The 20,885-nt window shown below is 37.2% G+C and overlaps 1 protein-coding gene and 1 long non-coding RNA gene across 3 annotated transcripts; one reads left to right on the forward strand and one right to left on the reverse strand.

Annotated features, from left to right (window-relative positions):
- The first annotated feature begins 834 nt into the window (after positions 1 to 834).
- On the forward strand, positions 835 to 2,906 carry LOC107823148 (uncharacterized). The gene is made up of 4 exons (XM_016649743.2): positions 835 to 1,255; positions 1,835 to 1,937; positions 2,244 to 2,405; positions 2,515 to 2,906. Exons 1-4 carry the CDS (start codon positions 975 to 977, stop codon positions 2,659 to 2,661), a joined length of 693 nt encoding a protein of 230 aa, XP_016505229.1. The 5' UTR covers positions 835 to 974; the 3' UTR covers positions 2,662 to 2,906.
- A 1,953-nt stretch (positions 2,907 to 4,859) lies between these two features.
- LOC107823146 (uncharacterized) lies at positions 4,860 to 6,372 on the reverse strand. Of its 2 annotated transcripts, none has more exons than XR_001656566.2 (2): positions 5,875 to 6,372; positions 4,860 to 5,042 (listed from the first exon to the last, which is right to left on the reverse strand). It is a non-coding gene; the product is annotated as an uncharacterized LOC107823146 (long non-coding RNA). The 2 variants fall into 2 exon arrangements; XR_001656565.2 differs by having other exon boundaries at positions 4,860 to 5,702.
- Positions 6,373 to 20,885: the final 14,513 nt, after the last annotated feature.

The following is a 20,885-nucleotide window of genomic DNA, read 5'->3' on the forward strand; positions in this document are numbered from 1 at the left end:
ACTTTTGAAACAAAACTTGATAAGTATACTTCGTGTTCAAATAATCTAATTTAAGAGGAGATAAAGAGATATATTAGTGCGAGCTTAATCTTTCCACTTATTTGTATCAAGCATATGCTAATTAATCTAAAAATTAAAAGGGCAATTAATTAACTTTGGTAAGTGGGGACAAAACGAGAAATATTAATAAAGCATACGAGCATTTATGTAGCACATAATTTCTCCTTTTAAGCATGCTAAATAGGATTAGTATTTATCGTTTTTAGAATCTTACATTTTTTTTCCTGTAATTTTTTTTAATAACTCATAAACATTAGTTAATATGAATTTGAAATATTTAAAAGTTATGTACTCATGAATATAGGATACCTTAGACTAGTCCCCTTTAACATGTGAAAATGCTCATGTTTTTTTGGCTTTTTATTAACCGCTCCTAGATAGCGATAAGTTTCTACTCCTCCTGATCCCGGTTAAGAAATGGAGCTTTTCAAAAACCCACTTTACATGTAATTAATTTCACTTATTATGAACAATAATTACTTGTAATTAAGTGACATATTTAACACAATCAGTCTATAAAGTTAGAACTATATCTTTTTCCTTTTTTTGGTCACGACTCACATTTTGGTTCCATTCAAAAGAGATGGGTTCTTGTGCGTGACAGAACAAACCTTCAAAAATTTCATAGATACCCTTCTATATTCGATTATGGGCCAGTACTTGTTATTCCATACCAAAAGTTGATTAATAATGATATATACCATGTGAAAAGTTTTAGCGTCGAATTTAAGTCTTAAAACAATAGATTTGTAAACTCTTTTAGACTATCTTATATACGGATGTTGAACAGTACTATAAACTCAACATTTTGCATCAACATCAGCTGTGACTAATTTCCTAGTCATATCCCTTCGGCTTCACCATATATTATTAAAAAACCAAAATCTGAAACCAGAGAGAACATATTGCAAGAAATGGAGCTCTGGAAAAGCCAGTATTACTATATTCTAAACTATATTGTTCTGCTTAATTCTGTTTTAATATTATTAAGTTCAGTGAGTGCTCAGGTTTCACTTCCGTCCAAGCAAGATGGATTCTGGTACGTGAACAGAGTAACCAAAACAGATTCAATATTGATAGAGGCTTTCTTTGATCCAGTGTGCCCTGACAGTAGAGATTCATGGCCCCCTCTCAAGCTAGCTCTCAATCACTATGGTTCTCACGTCTCTCTCGTTGTCCATCCTTTTCCTTTACCGTAAGTTTTATATACTGATAATGTAAAGAATCTTTACGCCATGAGTTTAATTTAACCAGTTAAACTAGGTTATTATTTGTTATAGGTTACCAATGAATGCTTAATCCGGCCATACTTACAAGTGACCACTGACCATGATGTACTATGAGGCTCTATTTAAGGCTTGTATAAGGTTTTTCTTGTTACGAAAGTAATCTCTATTTCTATTGAGCCATATATGCTACACGCGAAAAGGAAAACTTGTATCCCAAAATAAGTTGAGGTCGAAATCCCATTTTTGTCGAGCAGTTTAATTTTAACCGATCTATCAGGCTAAGGGGAGAATTGCGGCTAACGCTAGGAGGTCATTTTGTCCTAGTTCGTTATTAATTCCTAGGTGTAATGTTATTGAAAATAAAGGGGGTAAAATCATGACCATCTTTTAGAGAATATGTTTTTCCCTATTGCAATTGTGTGACCACTGTATAACGTTTGAAAGTCAGATTGTTGGAGTATGTAGGACAATGGTTTTCCATTTCAGCCTTCGGAAAAAACTATAATTGACATGAGGTTGATTTATTTGGTTGTCCTTATATGCAGATACCATGACAATGCATTTATTAGCTCGCGAGCGTTGCACATTATCAATGAGTTGAATACTTCTGCCACATACAGATTACTGGAGTCTTTCTTTGGTCAACAGGTAAGAAGACTTCCTGAGGCAGAAATTATAAATCTTCAGCTGCAGTAATATTATACATGTTATTGTTTTATATGAGAAGAATATGCAACTCTGCTTTTTTAGTGCCTTGTGCCACTTTCAGTCTGAACATTTAAATTCTACTGCTTGAGGCTTGAGCATATATTTTCTCTTTCTACCCTTGTCTCTATCATGGGCTGCTTTATTCTCTTATGGAGGAATCCATGACACTGGTGTTAATAGGATCTGTTGCTAATTATGGTATTAAACATATATTTAGCCTTGGATAACTCATCTCTGGTTAAACAGGAAAAGTTTTATGGCAAAGCAACTTTCAACATGTCCAAAGCATCTGTGGTAGATAAAATCACAAAGTTTACGTCCAATGCAGTCGGGAATTCGAATTATGCTGCTATAAAAGCTGGATTTACTGACCCGAAAACTGATCAAGCAACAAGAATTTCCTTCAAGGTACATTAATTAGGTTCAATTATCACCTATATATGCCAGAGCCTATATTGTTATGTTTCAAGTTTCACCTATGCAAAACCTTAACATTGTGTATGTATATTTTTTACAGTATGGTTGTGTGAAAGGCGTATACGGGACACCATTTTTCTTTGTGAATGGGTTTCCACTGCCTGATGCTGGCTCACCACTGGATTACAAAGCATGGAGAAATATCCTTGACCCATTGGTTTCACCAGCAGGACAACTGGAGGGCTGAACCTTTGCGTTTCTTCTTGTGAATCACTGATCTTTATGTCTATGGTTGTGTCTGTACTCTCATTACCTAATGGTGCAATTTTCTAGTGTTTCATCTCCCTATACTTTGAAGTTGTCTCGAGTTCCATCTAATATAGCAACTTTTCCAATCGTGATCAGGAGGCCAATATCTGTGAATTTCTTAAGTTATAAACATCTCTTTTTTCGATTTGGAATAATGCTAACCATCAAGCTATGTTTTGTCCTCCCCCCTCCTTAATGGAATTGATTGCTTATTTGATTTATAGAACTTATCGCGTTATTCTTTGCTGGTGCTTCAGACATGTCCGTGAATATCGACTATATTTATTTTGGTCATTGAATTCCAAACTTTGTAACATTTGAAACAAACTGGCTTTACTTACTAGAATGTAACCATATAAAATGATCACCTACTATGTACGGTGGTAAAGGAAGGGGAACAAGGTCTAGAGGTTTTTCATGTATCAGTCTTGGTTGAGCTTGCTTGTTGTAGAAAGTGTGCTGATTATTTGAATTTTAAGTCAATGTGGCAGGGCAGCTTCTCCGCACAAATGCATTCTGCTGCAGCTGCTTGAGGTGAATGGCTTCTATTATACAATTGTTACCAATCGAGTCGGAAAGTCAATAACATAAGTGTGTAACTTTCTTTACATAAAACTAGACATTGCGGCCTATGTAGCTTTGCAAATGGATTGCTCTTACGAATAAATCAAAATTAAGATAATCATTTCAACCAAAGAATGAGGAACAAAGTCAACATTGTAAAATTTTAGGGGGGAAGAAGCTTTCAATGTCAAGTATCTAAATCTTTACTAAATGTTGACTTACACATTGATTGCAGACGTCAAATAGACACTTCTCTCTATAATCAATATGTAGTCATGTTTTGGTGCAATGATGTGTGCTATGGCTTCAATAAAGTGCTGCACCAAATTCTTGATAGCATAGGCTGGAGCAGTATGTTAAGAGATATAAAAACACATAATGGCTTGTAAAAGAGAAACTATGCAGTGCGTATGTATTATAAATGAAAGCACTTACAATCACATTCTTGTAACACCCATTTATCAAATCCAAAATGATATGCTTTCCTCCATAACTGTATCTATAGATAAATTAAACACATTAATTCTATATTATTAGAAGGAATTTGAGGCTTATATCTAGGCTTCTTTGTGCAATTCCTTTGTCTACTAATGTGCTTTAAGTTTTGGCCAATATATATGCTCTGTTCTGACCTCAGAGTTTCGCTAATCGCTAAGTAGTGGCTTTTGATTCGCTGTGATCACTGTAATTGAGCCGCAAGACTAACTTTAAACAATACTCCCTCCGTTCCAGTTTATGCGAACCTATTTTCTATTTGGTCTGTTTAAAAAAGAATGACCCTTTTCTAAATTTGGAAACAATTTAACTTAAACTTCCAATTTCATCCTTAATGAGCAGCTTTTACAGCGACACAAATACTCTGGACCCCCTTTTGACTTGTTTAGGACCACAAATTCTAAAAGTCTTCATTTTTTCTTAAACTCCGTGTCCAATCAAACATGTTCACATAAATTGAAACGGAGGGAGTACATATATTTTTACTTGTACATGTTCATGAGGCTTTTATTTTGCTGGAGGTTGTGGACGTCAGGAGGGGAACATAACTCGTAACAGAGGACGGGATTCTAATCTAAAATAGGCTTTTATCCATAACTAGTCAATTAACCCGCGGTTAATAAGAAACTTTTCAAAAAAAGTCTACTATTTCTTATAAAGAATCAATTTACATTAATCAATCATCTCTCTGTGATCTACCATAAATTATTATAACAGGTAAGTAACTCATTATAAGCGGTAAGCTACAATTGATCCTGAAATATAGTCCTTTAAACTTTTAATGATAGTGCATATAAGTTAAAACTCACCTTTAAGCACTTGAAAATAAAAGCCAAAAATTGAAATATGAACCTTTAGCTTCGTCCAAATGAACCGACTTTCAATCTTACTATCTGAAGGTTTACATTGAACATGGCCTTTTGCAGCAGGAAACTAATACAAGTATCTTTTGAAGGAAATAACATCGTTTGAACCCTTCAAAACTGAACTTTTGAAGAAATACTCTTACTCATACACTTTATACTAAATAGAAGAAGTATTGAAAATTAGAGTACTTATAATATTATACTACTCCTATTTAAGAAACAAAAACATTGCAAATAACAACTTAAGAAAATAAGAATTTGAAACATAGGTATTGCACTAATGAAAGCTTCGAGGAATTCTGCTTCTACCACCCATTATTTCCTTCTCTTTCACATTTCAGTAGTGTTGCTTGTTTGGCTTTAATATAATTCAGCAACAACCATAACTCTCAACCTGCAAAAATGCCATATTCTCCGTACCGATCAACGTTCACAATTTGATATGCTTCAGTAGTTATCTAATAGCTTTAAGATATGTTGTCATGGAAGAAAAATTATGACCTTAAGAAATAGTGATGAAGATGCACATACACCTTAGACATTATCGACTGATGGTTCACTACAAACACATTAGCTAGAATATGATTTGAAAGAGAGTAGTACTTGCAGATGCTGAAAAATAATCCTAAACTCAAGCAACAATCAAGAAATTTAAACACACATCACAAGAAATACGAAAAATTTTCTTGAAAAAAACTTAGTGGCACAGTGAGTAAAAGCACAACATCACAACAATAAAAAGAAAAAAATTCGGTGAAATAGTGCATGTGTAACAGTTGTTCTCGAATTGGCAATTCCAGTTTTCTTTAACTTCACCATACTTTATCCGAAGAGATCTTTCCTGTTCAAAATAAATTCGAAACAATAGTCACAATACCAGCAAAAGAGATTAAACTAAGAATGTAATTCATCAATTTTTTGCCTTCATCACTTGAAACTCCCGGCACCTTCAAAAGCCTGTTTATTCTCACTTGAGCATATCTCATTATAGGTTATAAAAAGAATTAAGTTTGGTTCTTCCAGAGCACCATTATTTGAAACCAACCTATAAACACTAACAAAGAAAGTAAAGCTAATCAATACAATACAAATAAACTCTAGGAAAATACAAAAAGTCTGGAATCAATTTGCTCAAAATTTACAACATATGTAATTAATTTAAATATCTGCATAAATACATAAAAATAGAAGAAGAATCAAGCAATTGAAATCTAGAGGAGATTTACGTTATCCGACGGAGAGAACGAAGGGAGAGATGGATATTTAACTGACGAAAGAAGAGGAAGAAACGGTCGAAGGAGGTGCTGTAACGGAAGAGGAAGTGAAGCGACGTGTGAAGAGCCACAATTATTAGGATTGTTATTATAAAAGGTAACTTTAGAATTTTGATAGAGCACTTAAAAGGAAAAATCCGGAAAAAAGGAGAATGGAGATAATTGAGATTCTTGGGTAATGAAAGGTGACACGCAGGCAGACTTATGTCCCTACTTTATATTTATATATAGATATAGATGCATTTTTAGTATCACGAATCCGTTTCACTTTATCAGAAACGCTTAGGTACCTCTTTCAATGATTTCTCAGCAGTTACTAAAAGGAAGACTTTAAGGAGAAGGTAAATATTAACAAATTAAAATAGAGTGAACTAGAGGAATGGAGGAAAAATTCAAAAAAAAAAAAGGAGAAAAAAGAAAAATACAATTGCTGGGCATAGAGAAGTGCTACATCACCTTTTCCATGCCTAGCTTTATACATATATATATATATATAGAGAGAGAGAGAGAGATGGTGGCGTTTGGTTGGTAGAACTTGGGAGCAATTTAGAGTGTGTTCAATGACTCATTAGTTGCCCTTTTTTTTTCTACTAGCTTTTAACATTTTTCCTCATCTACTAACACAACTTAAGCAACATATCTTGTCATTATTAGACTAACAACTAATCTTGGTAATCCAGTAAGATAATAGTAGTATATATCGTTGGGAACACATCACTCCTACATATTAGAAGGAAATAGTTCAAGATGTCCTATTTTGGTGAGAAGCGAAAGGGAAGCTAAAAAATTATTGGGAAGTCCTTTTTTTTTTAATTTTCTTTTTCAAAAATCACTATAGTTCAGCGGCATTTTACACTTTCTTATGAAATTCGAGTTTGATATTCATTGCACTCAATTTCTGGTTATATTAGTTAGATTAGAACTCAAGGATAAGGTGGTACGAGCCTATAGAACAAATCCTGTTCAGGTAAGATTGTATCATAATCTCTCTGGCGAAAAGGATCTATAAAGTGCCAAGAACTTACATCTTCGTTAGCTTAAAATAGCATCCGCTCTTTTGGAAACTTTTGACATCTTTATATGTGGACCAAGTGAGCGGCAGATTAGAGCACGCTAGGGTTTACGTTTTGGGATTTTTTTGTTCCTATACAATATTTGAAATTCATTTACCAAAATTATCCTAGATTTGCATATTGCCCGCCCTAACTGAAGCTTGCTTACAAGTTATATACAATCCATCATTAGTGCCTTAAATTAAATGATTTAGTCACACTCTTTTCCTTTTTTTTTTCTCCTCTCCTCTTTTCCTTTTTTTACCGCCTACTCAGTTACTTCTTCTCGGCTCTAAATTTTGCAGCATAATTTGCTTTTTCGATCAATCTCTGTATTATGACTAAATTGCTATATTCTCCCGTAATAACGAAAGAAAAAAAGGGAACTTTGCATTTGAGGAGACATGAGTTGATTATCCGAAGGCTCTCTTTTTCACCTTTGCCTTTTCAATTAATCTGTTTTCTATTTTGTGAGTTCTCCTTATAATTGAGAACTCTGAACGCTGGCCCTAACTGAAATTTGCAGCAAGTAATTCATGCAAAACTAAATTTTTCCTTTGGCCCAATTTTATTAGGAGAAGTAGATCTGGTTGCCCATCTTGCAAATTCCCAGTAGACTTAGGAATTTCATTAACAAACATTGATCTGTACTCTGAAATGTAATATCATGATTATTACATGAGGCTTCGATTATATCAATGATGGTTAATATATAATGGCATGGTACAATGTACAAATTAAAAATAAATTTTGTAGAAATTTAATACATCTATAACAAAATACAAATTAAAAATAAATTATATAGTATACAACTTATTTATAATTTATCTACAATTTTCATACACCATTTTTACTCAGTTAAATACAACTATAATATCATACAACTTAAATACAATTTTATACAAAATTTGTACAATATGTCTTTTATATGTATTTTGTAAATGATTTGTATATAGTTTGTTTGGTGTATTCTTCTTCCTATATGAAATTCCAATCAAAAAATCTATCTCTTAATGTAATTTGGATACATATCAACAACTTTATGCAAAAGATAGTATTTATAACTTAAATACAAATTTCATACAATGATCCATACATTATATACCTATTTTTCAACTTTCATACAACATTCAAATAAAAAAAATACATAAAACTACAACACAATGCAATTTACAATCTCCTCCTCCTCCTCCTCCTCCCCTCCTCCTCCTCTTCTTCTTCTTCTTCTTCTTATTATTATTATTATTATTAGAGTTTTATTCTAAAATTCAGCCAAAATCAAGTATAATCTTCACCTAATACCCTCAAAATTGAGATATAAACTCCAAATAATATTCCCTTATTTGCAACAACACCCAATCCAAATAATAACAATTTTAGAAAATCCAAATTCGAATTCAAAGCTTCAAAACTTTTTAGTGGCTATAAATAGTGGAGACAGTGTCGGATCCAGGATTTTATGTTCTTGGGTGCTTAATTTTTCTTGATGTGTAGTAACTACTTAATTTTTTGGTTGGTAGATACTTTCTTTTCCTTTTATATCAAATACCTCAAATTTCTTATATAACTATACCCATGCTGTGTAAAGTTTAATGGGTGCTGAAGCACCTATATTTAGTACGTAGCTCCGCCCTTGAGTGGAGAGTCAAACACCTTCAAAATTTATTGATTGACAATTTCAATTTGAACACCAATTATGCAACATGAAAGAAAATTGCTAATTTAAAACTCTATAGTAAAATGATTGAAATGGTATTAAGGCCACTAAGCTTGTTTTATATTTTAATGTTTATTTCAGTTTAGTCCATGTGTGCGCAAGGATGTGCATGGATTTTTTTTGTTGGAAAGTTTATTTTAAAATTTGTGTTCGCAGGTCAAATGGGGAGTTGGATAAAAACCAAGTTTGTATTTGCAGGTCAATTGGGATGTCTGATGAAATCGAAGTGTAAGCTTTTCTTACTTTATTTTAGGTTTTTTCTTAGCACGTTTACTTTATTTTAGGTTTTTTCTTAGCACGTTTATATTATATAGTGGATTTGTTGCTTATTTACTGGTCTATTCTAGAGTTCATATGTATTATTTTATTGGCTAACAAAGTTTTGGGTAAAATACTCTAATGGCAATGGTGCCCCTACCATACAAATCCTGGATCCGCATCTACTGACAATAGTATGACACGCCTTAATTGATTTCTTGAAATTGTGGAGAGAGCATAGAATTATCTTAGCAAATACTTACTAATGGTATTTATTCTAGGTTTTACATTAAGTGGTTTAGGTTTATAATACTTGGTTTCAGCTCCTTCCATGTCCTTACTAATCACATGAGGATATTGTAACATACATGTAACTTATTAAATGTGTCAGCCTTTTAATCGCTTCAGGAATTGTCAAGACCCGAAATTCCCACATTCGAGACTTTGATGAAGTCTAAAATTTTACTCGCTAGGCAAGCCAATGTTAGAGTAATTCTTTTTCCTATTGTTAAACACTTCGAACAATTTAACCAATTAAACGGAAAAGAAACTAAAATAAAGTAGGAGGTAGCATAATAACCCAATTATCTAGTACAACCTAGATCTGGAGTCACAAGTACACGAGCTTCTAGAGGTTCTACAAATAGAGTCTAAAATAAGTATAATCGTCTCGAATGAAATGAATAGTAAATAGGAAAAGAGGAAGGGGACTTCAAGGTCAGTGGACACTATCTGATCTACCTCGAGTCTCCAAATAAGTTGATCCTAGTTGATGCACCTCATGGACAGCTGAGACCAGCACCAAAATCTGTACAAGAAGTGCAGAGTGTAGTATGAGCACAACCGATCCAATGTACTCCGTAAGTGTCAAGCCTAACCTCGACGAGGTAGTAGCAAGGCTATGATAGGATACCCACATAATTAAACCTGCACAGATGAGGATATATATGCAACATAACAACTAATAGAGATCTAACACGTACTAGTGGGAGGGGACATGTGAAAGGGGGTACAGGATACAGTAACTACAACAGAAAATGACAACATGGACCAGTCAATAAACCTTCAACCAATGAAAACGGATAAACATAATGAATAATAACTGCACGAAATTACCCATCGTGCTTTTACTCTTAACCTCACCATGAAATAATAATAATGGAGCGGCATCACTCTTCGTGCTTTTATTCTCAATCTCTCCATAAAATAATAAATACAGCACAACATCACCCTTGGTGATTTTACTCTGCATTTCATCATGAAATGATAAATACGATATGGCATCGTCCTTCGTGTTTAAACTCTCTTTCTCACTATGTATAAATCAATAGATGAAACAATAATTGGCACGACATCACCCTTCGTTCTTTAACACTCTCCCTTACCATGTAGCAATGAATATATATAACATTTGGGAGATAGAATAAGCAGGAATAAACATTACGTCAATAACGGCTCCACAATACCAATCCTCAACTTCCAAAAATACTCAATTATCACAAATGGTTCATAAATGCAAAAAAGCGATAAATTATGTATTAAACTAGTCTAAGCATGAATATCATAATCAAAGAAGAAAATAAATTATAAGAAAAAAGTCCCACCCGCATGCTTTAATCCAACAACAACGCATAAGTACTCGTCACCTCACATATATGTTGTACCCAGACATTTAAACAGGTAGAAAATAGGCAACAAGTCCTAATCCCTCAAGTTAAGGTTAACCACGATACGTACCTCGCTCCAAAATCGACTCAAAGCTCAACCATAGCTTTACCTTCGAATAAGCCTCCAAACCAACCAAATCTGAAAAATTATTAACCAAAATAATTCAAAATAAGCCTTAGGAACTACCCACGAATGAAAGAGATTCAATTTAGGTCATTATTAAAAAAATCAACAAAAGTCAACCTCTGGCCCGCTTGGTCCAAATCCGAAATTTGGACCAAAATCCGATCACCCATTCACCCCCGAGCCTGATTATGTAACTTGTTTTGAAATCCAACCTCAATTTGAGGTCTAAATTTTAATTTTACAAAAATTCCTAATTCTATCCAAGTCCCTAATTTCTACCATGAAAATCCTAGATTTAATGTTGAAATCTTATGAAATATAATGGGTAATTGAAATAAAGTAGGTTAGAGCCACTTACCAATGAATTGAGAAGAAGAGTTCTTGGAAAAATCATCTCTAAGGTCTTTAGGGTTGAAAATTTGAAAGAATGGGCTAAAATTCTGTTTTTCCCTTCTTAAGTCCAGGCGCAAATGTCATAATTGCGATTTGGGGTTCATAATTGCGAAACCCACAAATGCGAGAAATCTTTCGCAATTGCGAAGGTCCTCCATCTTTGCCACCATCAAGAATGAAATGGTTTTGTTCACAATTGCGATTATGGTTCCCTCCCTAGTACTTGTTCACAAATGCGAACCTGACAGAATCCTTAACAGTTCACAAATGGGAACATGGACCTTGCAAATACGAGATTAGACCCCTTGCCCATGCTCGCGAATGCAAAGTTTCCTTCACAAATGCGAGGCTCGCATTTGCGAGCCAGATCTCGCAATTGCGAAGTTTACAGACCTGATGCACTAACATTCCTTTAAGTTTAAAAATCACTCTGTAGCCTATCCGAAACTCACCCGAGCCCTCGAAGATCCAAATAAAATATGCACACAAGTCTAAAAACCTCATACAAACTTACTCGTATGATCAAAACATCAAAATAATACCTAGAACTATGAATCAGACACCAAATCAAATAAAACTTTCAATGAAACTTAAGAATTTCTATTTTAACAACCGGACGTCTGAATCACATCAAATTAATTCTTTTTTCACCAAATTTTGCAGACAAGTCATAAATATAGTAATAAACCTATATCAAGATCTGGAACCAAAATCTGGACCCGACAAAAATAAAGTCAAAATTTGGTCAAAATTTTAAATTCTTATACCATTTAAACTTCAATTGTTTTGACAAAATATGATAACTCGAGATAGGGACCTCCGAATTTAATTTTATGCATACGCCCAAGTCCTAAATCACGATATGGACCCACCAAGATTGTCAAAATCGGAATCCGAATTCATTTGCTCAAAATGTTAACCAAAGTCAACTCAAATGGATTTTTAAGGCACAATTTTACATTTTAATCAATTTTTTACATAAAAGCCTTCTCAAAAAAGACACGGACTGTGCATGCATATCGAGGAATGCTAAAAGGAGCTATTTGAGGTTTTGGTGTGCAAAATTTAGGGTCAATTGGACATGGTTTGATAGGTTTCGACATCGGTTGTTGAAATTTGAAGTTTCAAGTTCATTAAGTTTGGATTGAAGAGTGATTTATGTTTTTATCATTGCTTGATGTTATTTGATGGCTCGACTAAGTTCGTATGGTATTTTAGGATTGGTTGGTATATTTGGTTGAGGTCCCGGCGGCATCGAGGGGTTTTGGGTGTTTAGCGGATCAAATATTAAAGTTGAGTTGTCGCTGAAGGGATCAGTCATCTGGTGTTTTTGCACCTGTAGTGGAAGGTCTGCAGGTGCGGCCTTGCATAGGTGAGGATGAGATCGCAGATGCGGACCAGGTCTGGGTAGCTAGTGGTCGCAGGTACGGTGAAGTCACCGCAGAAGCGGACTCGCTCCTGCGGATGGAGAATCGCAGAAGCGGTATTAGGTTGCAAAAGCGGACATCTGAGTACAGAAGCGCAACTGCATATGTGGATATTTGTGCATAGGTGTGGAGCCTGGGAAGTTAATGAAATTCCACAGGTGCGGAGCTATAGCCGCAGAAGCGGTACCGCAAGTGCAGCAATGGGCTCGCAAAAGCGATTTAGCTGGGCAGAAAAGAGAGAAAATCGAGGATTTGATTCATTCGCCTTTTTTGGACCTGAAGAGCTCGGATTGAGGTGAAAGTTTGAGGGATTTTCAGAGGAAGCTTTTGGATTTGGGCCATCCGAAGCCCGATATTCGTGGAAAGAGCAGTATTTTAGATTGATTTGAGCTTGGTTCGAGGTAAGTGACTTGCCTAACCTTGTGTGGGGGAACTCCCCTTAGGAATTTGGTACTGTTTGATATATGAGCGCCATATACGTGAGCTGACGAGTGCGTACACGAGATATTTTTTGAAAAATTGCATTTTCATTAGGAAAATATCTATTTTCATTAAATTGTAGGTACACTAACCTATGTAATTATCATGTTTAGTTTAGAAAAGCATACCTACGTGAATTAACTGTCTTAACTGCCTATCTGGACTCTATGTATCATGTTTAGTAAAATGTCTTGTTCTTCCTTGACTCGGACTTAGCTTAAATTTTGGTTTTCTTGTTGTAACTGTTATTTCTATTGGTTAAGCTGTATATTTACTTTGGGACTATGGAATGGTATTCCAGTAGATTCCTCTGTTCTGCATATCTACTTTGGGACTACGGAACGATATTCCGATAGACCCCCCTGCACATTTACGTTTGGGACTATAGAACGGTATTCCGGTACACCCCTATGCACATTGACGTTTGGGACTACGGAACGGTATTCCGGTAGATCCCCCTACACATTTACTTTTGGAACTACGGGACGGTATCCTGCACATTTACGTTTGTAAATGCCGAGCGGCATCTCATTTCCTTATTAACATTTACCTGTTAGTTGTGAGCTTTTATGTTTTTCGTTCCTTTTTCCGCAATGTTAGCTTACCTAGTCGTAGCTAGGTGTCATCACGTTGATTCACAGAGGAAGAACTTGGGTCGTGACAAGTTGGTATCAGTGCTCTAGGTTCATAGGAGTCGTGAGTCACAAGTCGATTTATGAGAGTCGCGCGGATCACTACAGAGACATCTTTACTTGTCTTCGGGAGGCTGTGGAACTATTAGAAAAATTATACTTCATTGATTCCTTGTCATGTGAGATTATTGACTTCGAAACTCTAAACTTCTGTCTTCTATTCTCTCACAGATGGTGAGGACACGTGCTACGGGAGATGACCAGGCACCCAATCCCCCTGTTGGAGCCGTCTGAGGCCGGGGCTGGGGCCGGCGCCGGGTTAGAGGCCGATGACATGCATATAGTACAGTTAAAGCACCCGTGCGAGCTGCTGCAGAGGAGCCACCAGTACCTTCAGTCGGAGCACATGCACCTAATACGCCTACTACTGCTGCTCTAGCTCTCCAAGAGACCCTTGCACAGTTCATGAGCATGTACATCACTCTAGCTTAGGCAGGGTTGATTCCCCTTGCTGTAGCCACATCTCGGGCTGGGGGAGGAGCACAGACTCCCACCGCCCGCACCCCAGAGCAGCAGGCTCGGGTTTATCAGATCCTAGAGGTTATACCGGTATTGCATGTAGCCCCAGCTCAACCTGAGGGTAGGGCAGCAGTTTCAGGGGAGGAGCATCGGAGGCTTGAGAGGTACAAAAAGTACGACCCTCCTACATTTAGTGGTCTAGCATCAGGGGATGCTTAGGGATTTCTGGAGGAGTGACATCGTATCCTCCGCACTATGGGCATATTAGAGTCGAGTGGGATTTCTTTCATTGCCTTCCAGCTTCGAGGGGCAACCTATTAGTGGTGGTGTACTTTTGAGTTGGACAGTCCGCCTGAGGCAGCTTCTCATATATGGACTCAGTTCTTGGATATGTTTTTGAGGAAATATGTCCTTTAGAGCCTCAAGGACACATGGCACACGGATTTTGAGCATTTTCTCCAGGGTACAATGACTGTTTCAGAGTATGCAGTCAGTTTTAGTGACTTGGCTAGGCATGCACCGGCCTTAGTTTCTACAATTCGAGAGAGGGTTTGCCGGTTTATTGAGGGGATCATTCCCAGCATCAGGTCTAGAATAGCCTAGTAGTTAGAGATGGATATTGTGTATCAGCAGGTGGTGAGTATTACTAGGAGAGTAGAGGGCATGCTTGGTCGGGATAGGGAGGAGAGAGAGGCCAAGAGGTCTCGAGAGTCGAGCCATTATTTTGGGTCCCGTGCCCCAAATCCAGTTCGTCATTGTTGGGGTTATGTGAGTCACCCCGCTCATTCAGCTCTTCTAGCCGCCAGTGGTATTCCAGCTCCTCCTAGAACTTAGGAGCCTTATTATGCACCTCCAGTATCTAGTGTGCCTCTTGCTCGGGGTGCTTTGAGTGGTCAGTCCAACAAACCTGACCCGAGCCAGTCATAACCACCACGTCCTCCTAGAGATTATTTTTAGTGTGACGACACTCGTCATATAGTGAGAGATTGCCCCAGACATAGGAGGGGTTCACCTCCACAGACTTTTCAGCCACAACATGCTCCACCAGGTCCTCAGGCTATGATTACATCACCAGCTGCCACTCCACCTGCTTAGCCAGCTAGAGGTGGAGGTCGCCCTAGAGGGGGAAGTTGGGCCAAATACTATGCCATTCCTGATTGTACAAAGGTTGTTGCTTCCGATTCTGTCATTACATGTATTGTTCCAGTCTATCATAGAGATGCATCGGTTCTATTTGATCCAAACTCCACTTATTCCTATGTGTCCTCTTGTTTTACCTCGCATTTGGGTGTATCTCGGGATTCTTTGAGTTCCCATGTTTATGTTTCTACTCCTCTAGGAGATTCTTTTGTTTTGGACTGCGTTTATCAGTTGTGTTTGATTGCTCTTAGTGGTTTTCAGACCAGAGCCGATTCATTATTGCTCAGCATGGTATATTTTGATGTTATCTTGGGTATTGACTGGTTATCGCCCCATTATGCTATTATTGACTGTCACGCCAAGACCATGACATTGGCTATGTCAGGTTTACTGTGATTAGAGTGGATGGGTACCTTATATTACATTCCTAGTATAGTTATTTGATTTCATAAAGCTCAACGAATGGTTGAGAAGGGGTGTGGCGCGTATCTATCCTATGTGATAGATGTCAATATTGATACCCCTACGGTTGATTCAGTCCTAGTAGTGAGGGATTTCCCTGATGTATTTCTAGCTCATCTTCCCGGGCATGCCGCCCGATAGAGATACCGATTTTGGCATTGATTTGTTTCTAGGCACTCAACCCATCTCTATTCCTCCTTATCGTATGGCCAATCCTAAGTTGAAGGAGTTGAAGGAACAGTTATAGGAATTGCTAGATAAAGGCTTCATTCAGCCTAGGGTGTCACCTTGGGGTGCTCTTGTCTTGTTTCTGAAGAAAAAGGATGGTTCTATGCATATGTGCATTAATTATCGCCAGTTGAAAAAAATTATAGTGAATAATCGGTATCTTTAGCCTCATATTGATGACTTATTTTATCCATTACAGGGTGCCCGAGTGTTTTCCAAGATTGATTTGCGTTCAAGTTATCATCATTTGAAGATTTGGGAGCCAGATATCCCGAAAAATGCTTTCAGGACTCGGTATGGTTGTGAGCACGTGATTTTTGTTTTTGCGCGACAGTCGCTCCAAAAGAATAAAATTGGTCCTGCTGTACAATTTTTGGATTTTTGTGCGCCACTTTGTTGATTTATTTGTGACTTTGGCCTATTTTTATTTATTTACTTTATTAAAACAAAATTAAAAAAAAATGTGTACGTGTCATGCATAATCTGAACCGTAACATGGTTTAAATAGAAAGGCATAAACAGGCATCTTTGTCCGTGATTTTGTTTTGTTTGATTTTACTTGTTTTGAAATATTTTAGTGTGTGTGCGAATAATTGTATTGAGTGTGTATTTAATTTTTGATTTTTTGTTTAGTTTTGTTTTTAAAATAAATAAGGAAAAGAAATAAAAAATAATAAATAAAAAAAGAAAAGAAAAGGTCCCTTTCTTCTTCCGGACCCAAAACCCAGGCCTGCCCGGTCCAGACCACCTGATGCCCAGAGAATCCAAACGACGTCGTATTGGTACATGTTGATCTGAGCCGTTGATCTCAAATTGATCAACGGCCAAGATCAATTCCCCATAACCCATCAACAAACCCGACCCGTCTCACCCGGACCGACCCCAACCCTTTACCCTTGAAACGACGTCGTTCCCTGATAGCCGAAGGATCCTGGCCCTTCATCTCATCTCATCCAACGGCCAGGATCCACTTACCCACTAACTATATAAACTCATAACACTACCCTGCCCCCCTATCCAAACCCCAGCCTTCATCGTCTTCACCATAACCCCCAAACCCTAGAGCCGCCCCTGTACCCCTCACCATGAAAACCGGCGGCACGGACGCCGGTGACCTCGCCCCTAACACCATAGAACCCCCTTGACGTCCTGAACCCAAATCTATCAACCACACACCTCGAATCCTATCCCACCTTCTCGAATCTTCATTTGAAGATTCGAGTCGGAACCTAATCTACACCGATCTTCCCTAAATTCATACCAGACACTCCCCAGACCCCCCTCGTGACCAAACCATACTTGGTTTGGTCCGAATCTGACCAGGGAAGCATGAATCCCGGATCTGAGTTTTGGAACTTTGCAGTTCTTCATCACTGGCCCATGTCTGTCCGAGCCAAAGAGATTAAGGTCTAATGGACCTTAATCGAAGTGTTTCTCATCTGAGAAACACTTCGATTAAAGTCCGTTCAGCCTTAAGAAAGGCCTGTCCAAATCCGAGTTCAAACTTTTAACTTTTCAAGTTTTAAGGTAAGTGTGATTTCTTTCCTTTATTTGTTTTTGTCCATGTGAGTGATTAAATGTCTGTCCATGTTTTGTTTCATTTTGTGTCTTTGAATTTTTACCAACTTCTGTTTGTCCACTTTGCCTGGACCACTGTGTTTGTTTGAACCCCTCCTATTCTGATAAGGCATGTGTATTGGTTGTATTCCAAATTTGTACTGATTAACTGATTCCTCGAAGTATAATTCTGTTTAATCGGTATAAGTCGAGTCATGTGTCCCATACTTTAAATGTCTGATTTTTGGCTACGATTGTGTATGTTAATGCTAATATAGTCGAGTCGACATGTGTCGTCAATTAGTTTCAGTTATCCGAACAATAACAAATCGACTTACTTCTGCTAAGCATTTTGTTGAGTCAATTAAGAACCAGTTTTTGTTTACTTATAGCTGTTGAATTGATCAGTAATGTAAAAAGGGATGTTTGGTTTAAATTCTGAATTGGAGGGCATGTGCACTCGTGCACAGCATGTGCATTGGTGTACCTCATGTGCTTTGTGCACAACCTGTGGCCTGCATAAAGGTCTTTTGTTAAGTTTTGAATAATTGGACAGCATATGCTGTCAGATATATTCTACTGCCCATACCTTGCTTTAGTTTAAAAGTATTAAACCTTTTTTTAAAAAAAAAAGTTAAGTCTGCCAGGGATTGTTGATGGGGGTTAATACTTAAATAACTAATTGGAATCTGAAAATGTGAAGGCACATGGGAGGGTACTGTGACATTCTAAAACAGGCTGTTAAAAGGGGTAGTGTTAAGGCTTATAAAAGAGGGAGAAAAATACAGAATTAGGGGGGGTACAGAGATATACACATATAGAGAGGATTGAAAAAGGATAGAACTGAGTTTAGGAAAACACAGATAGAGAGAGGTTAAGAGATAGAAAGTATACAGTCAACAATCAGAAACTTTTCCTTTCCTATTGTTGTTTGGGTTTCATTTGTTCAACTTGTTCAAATCAATTCTGATTCTTCGAGGCTCCAACTGTGTCTACTAGTCGAGTGTTTTCATTGGTTTACTACTGGTTTTGGTCTGCCAGGAGTTCTGATTCTACTCCACTGTGTGTTGTTGTCATTTGGCTATTTCTTCTATCGGCTATAGTTGCATTCCTGCACTTGAGCCTATTCTGCTGGGTTGTTGTTTGCTGTTATTCTATCCTGCTGCTATTGCTAGTTCTGTTTCTCGCTGCTGCTGATTTCCACATCTTCTTCTTCTTCCCCTTTGCATTTTCAGCATTCCAGGTACACATTTCAAATCCTATGTGGGTGTAAACTGTAACCGTTCGAAAGCATGAAATAAAAGGAATTCCAAGAAGTTTAAATGTCTGTCTGTAATGCTCGTGGTCCATTGCTCCTTTCGTATGAATTGATCAGTATATAATTCAATAGCAAAATGCCAGTTAGTTAATGCTTAAGCTGAGTTTTAACCTCTTGTATCTTAGTTTATAGTTGTTTGTTGATATGGGTTAAGTAATGGTGTGGTACGTAGGATGTACAAATATTTGACACAGTGACTGATCAGATTTTTGTTTTAGCTATAATGATAGGATACTTCCACCTTACAATGATGTTCTGTTTTATTTTAGTTTCTTTCGTCAAAACACGCTAGGCAATATATAGGAGCGCGTTCGAACCCCCAGGGATAATAATGCTCAGTGGGTTAATTCCCGTAACTTAGCCTAAATGAGTCTAGTTTGAATTCAATTCAAGAGATGTTTTGGATATGAGCCTAGCATTTGTCACGTAATTCCTTTATCAAAGTAGAACATTTCTCATAAAAGTAGAACATCTTTTACTTTACAAATAACTAATCATAAATTGATAAGATTTAGGCCCAAAACATATACTTGAATTGACATGTATTCTTTCTTCTATTTTAGATTGAACATAGTTAGAAATGTAGCCACTTTAGGATATCCTTTTCTAAAAATAGAGGCGAGCCTCGCCAAACAAAAATGCAAAATTGCGTGGCCCTCAATAAATAACCATAATAATTATTTAGAGTCCACGATAGGCCGTTTAGCGAATTTCATGGTCTTCCACAAAAATAATAACGAGTTAGACTCTTTAGACGCGGCCTAATTAAACCATATTCTTAAATTCGGGTACACATTGATGTGACCCAAATCCAAATCTCAACGAAGTCCAGATGTGTTGACGATCACGGGCGCATTGATTGTGACGTAGTTCGAGATGCATTTTCACGACGTTGCAATTCTATAAAAATAAATGATAATAATAAAAGCGGTTTAAACTTAATAAAAGCACATAAGTCACAACATGTATTTAAATTAGATATTTAGCCATTATAACAATTTAAGCGACCGTGCTAGAACCACGGGATTCGAGGGTGCCTAACACCTTCCCTCGGGTCAACAGAATTCCTTACTTAGAATTTCTGGTTCGCAGACTTCATTTGGAAAAGTCGAAAATTTCCTCGATTTGGGATTCAAGATAAACCGGTGACTTGGGACACCAAAAAAACCAAACCTTTCCCAAGTGGCGACTCTGAATTAAATAAATAATCCCATTTCGAATATTGTCAACTAAATTGGAAAAACTCCACCCGCGCATTTAACCCTTCAGGGCGGGCGCGCAAAAAGGAGGTGTGACAGCTCTGGCGACTCTGCTGGGGAATGGTAAACCCAGAACCACTGGTTCAGGGTTCAAGAATTCGAGCTTAGAATAATTGTTATATTTGGCTTTATTATCTGATCTTTATTACATGTTTTTGCATAACGTGCTAAATGTTGTCTTTTACCGCTTTGATATTATCTGAACTGTATATAAACTGTGCCGAAACCCTTCTCTTCTTACCTCCGGGGAGAAGCTCGCTGGTCGAGACTCCCTATTCTGTTAGTGTCAATACCTGAAATAAGAAAGAGGTCGGACAAGTTACAAAGCCGGACGATCTCGCGGGTCCCCGGTACGTAGCCCCCTCCTCGACTCGAGTGGTCCACTCGGGTACACAGTCTAGAACAAATACCAAGGTTTAAGCCTAGTATAACGAAACTTCATGCCGGATCCCTAGTAGGAACGTTTATTTGCATCATGTTGCATTTGACTTAGGGGGCTCAACACAGGGGTTGGGTCCGTCTAGGACAGGCAACCTGAATTGAAAAGACCACCCTGCTGCATCCTATTTGTTTTGCGCATTTATTTGCTTCGGTTCCGCATGCTGACCGGTTTCTAAAAAAAAAAGAGGAAAATAGCAGCGTAGGGAGATAATTACTTATTTTTGGAAAAATAAAACCAATGTCCAAGTAGTGTCAAAACCTTGCCGGAATTTTTCTAAAAAAAAAA

The sequence above is a fragment of the Nicotiana tabacum genome, chromosome 20, assembly GCF_000715075.1.
Source record: "Nicotiana tabacum cultivar K326 chromosome 20, ASM71507v2, whole genome shotgun sequence".
Classification (NCBI taxonomy): domain Eukaryota; kingdom Viridiplantae; phylum Streptophyta; class Magnoliopsida; order Solanales; family Solanaceae; genus Nicotiana; species Nicotiana tabacum.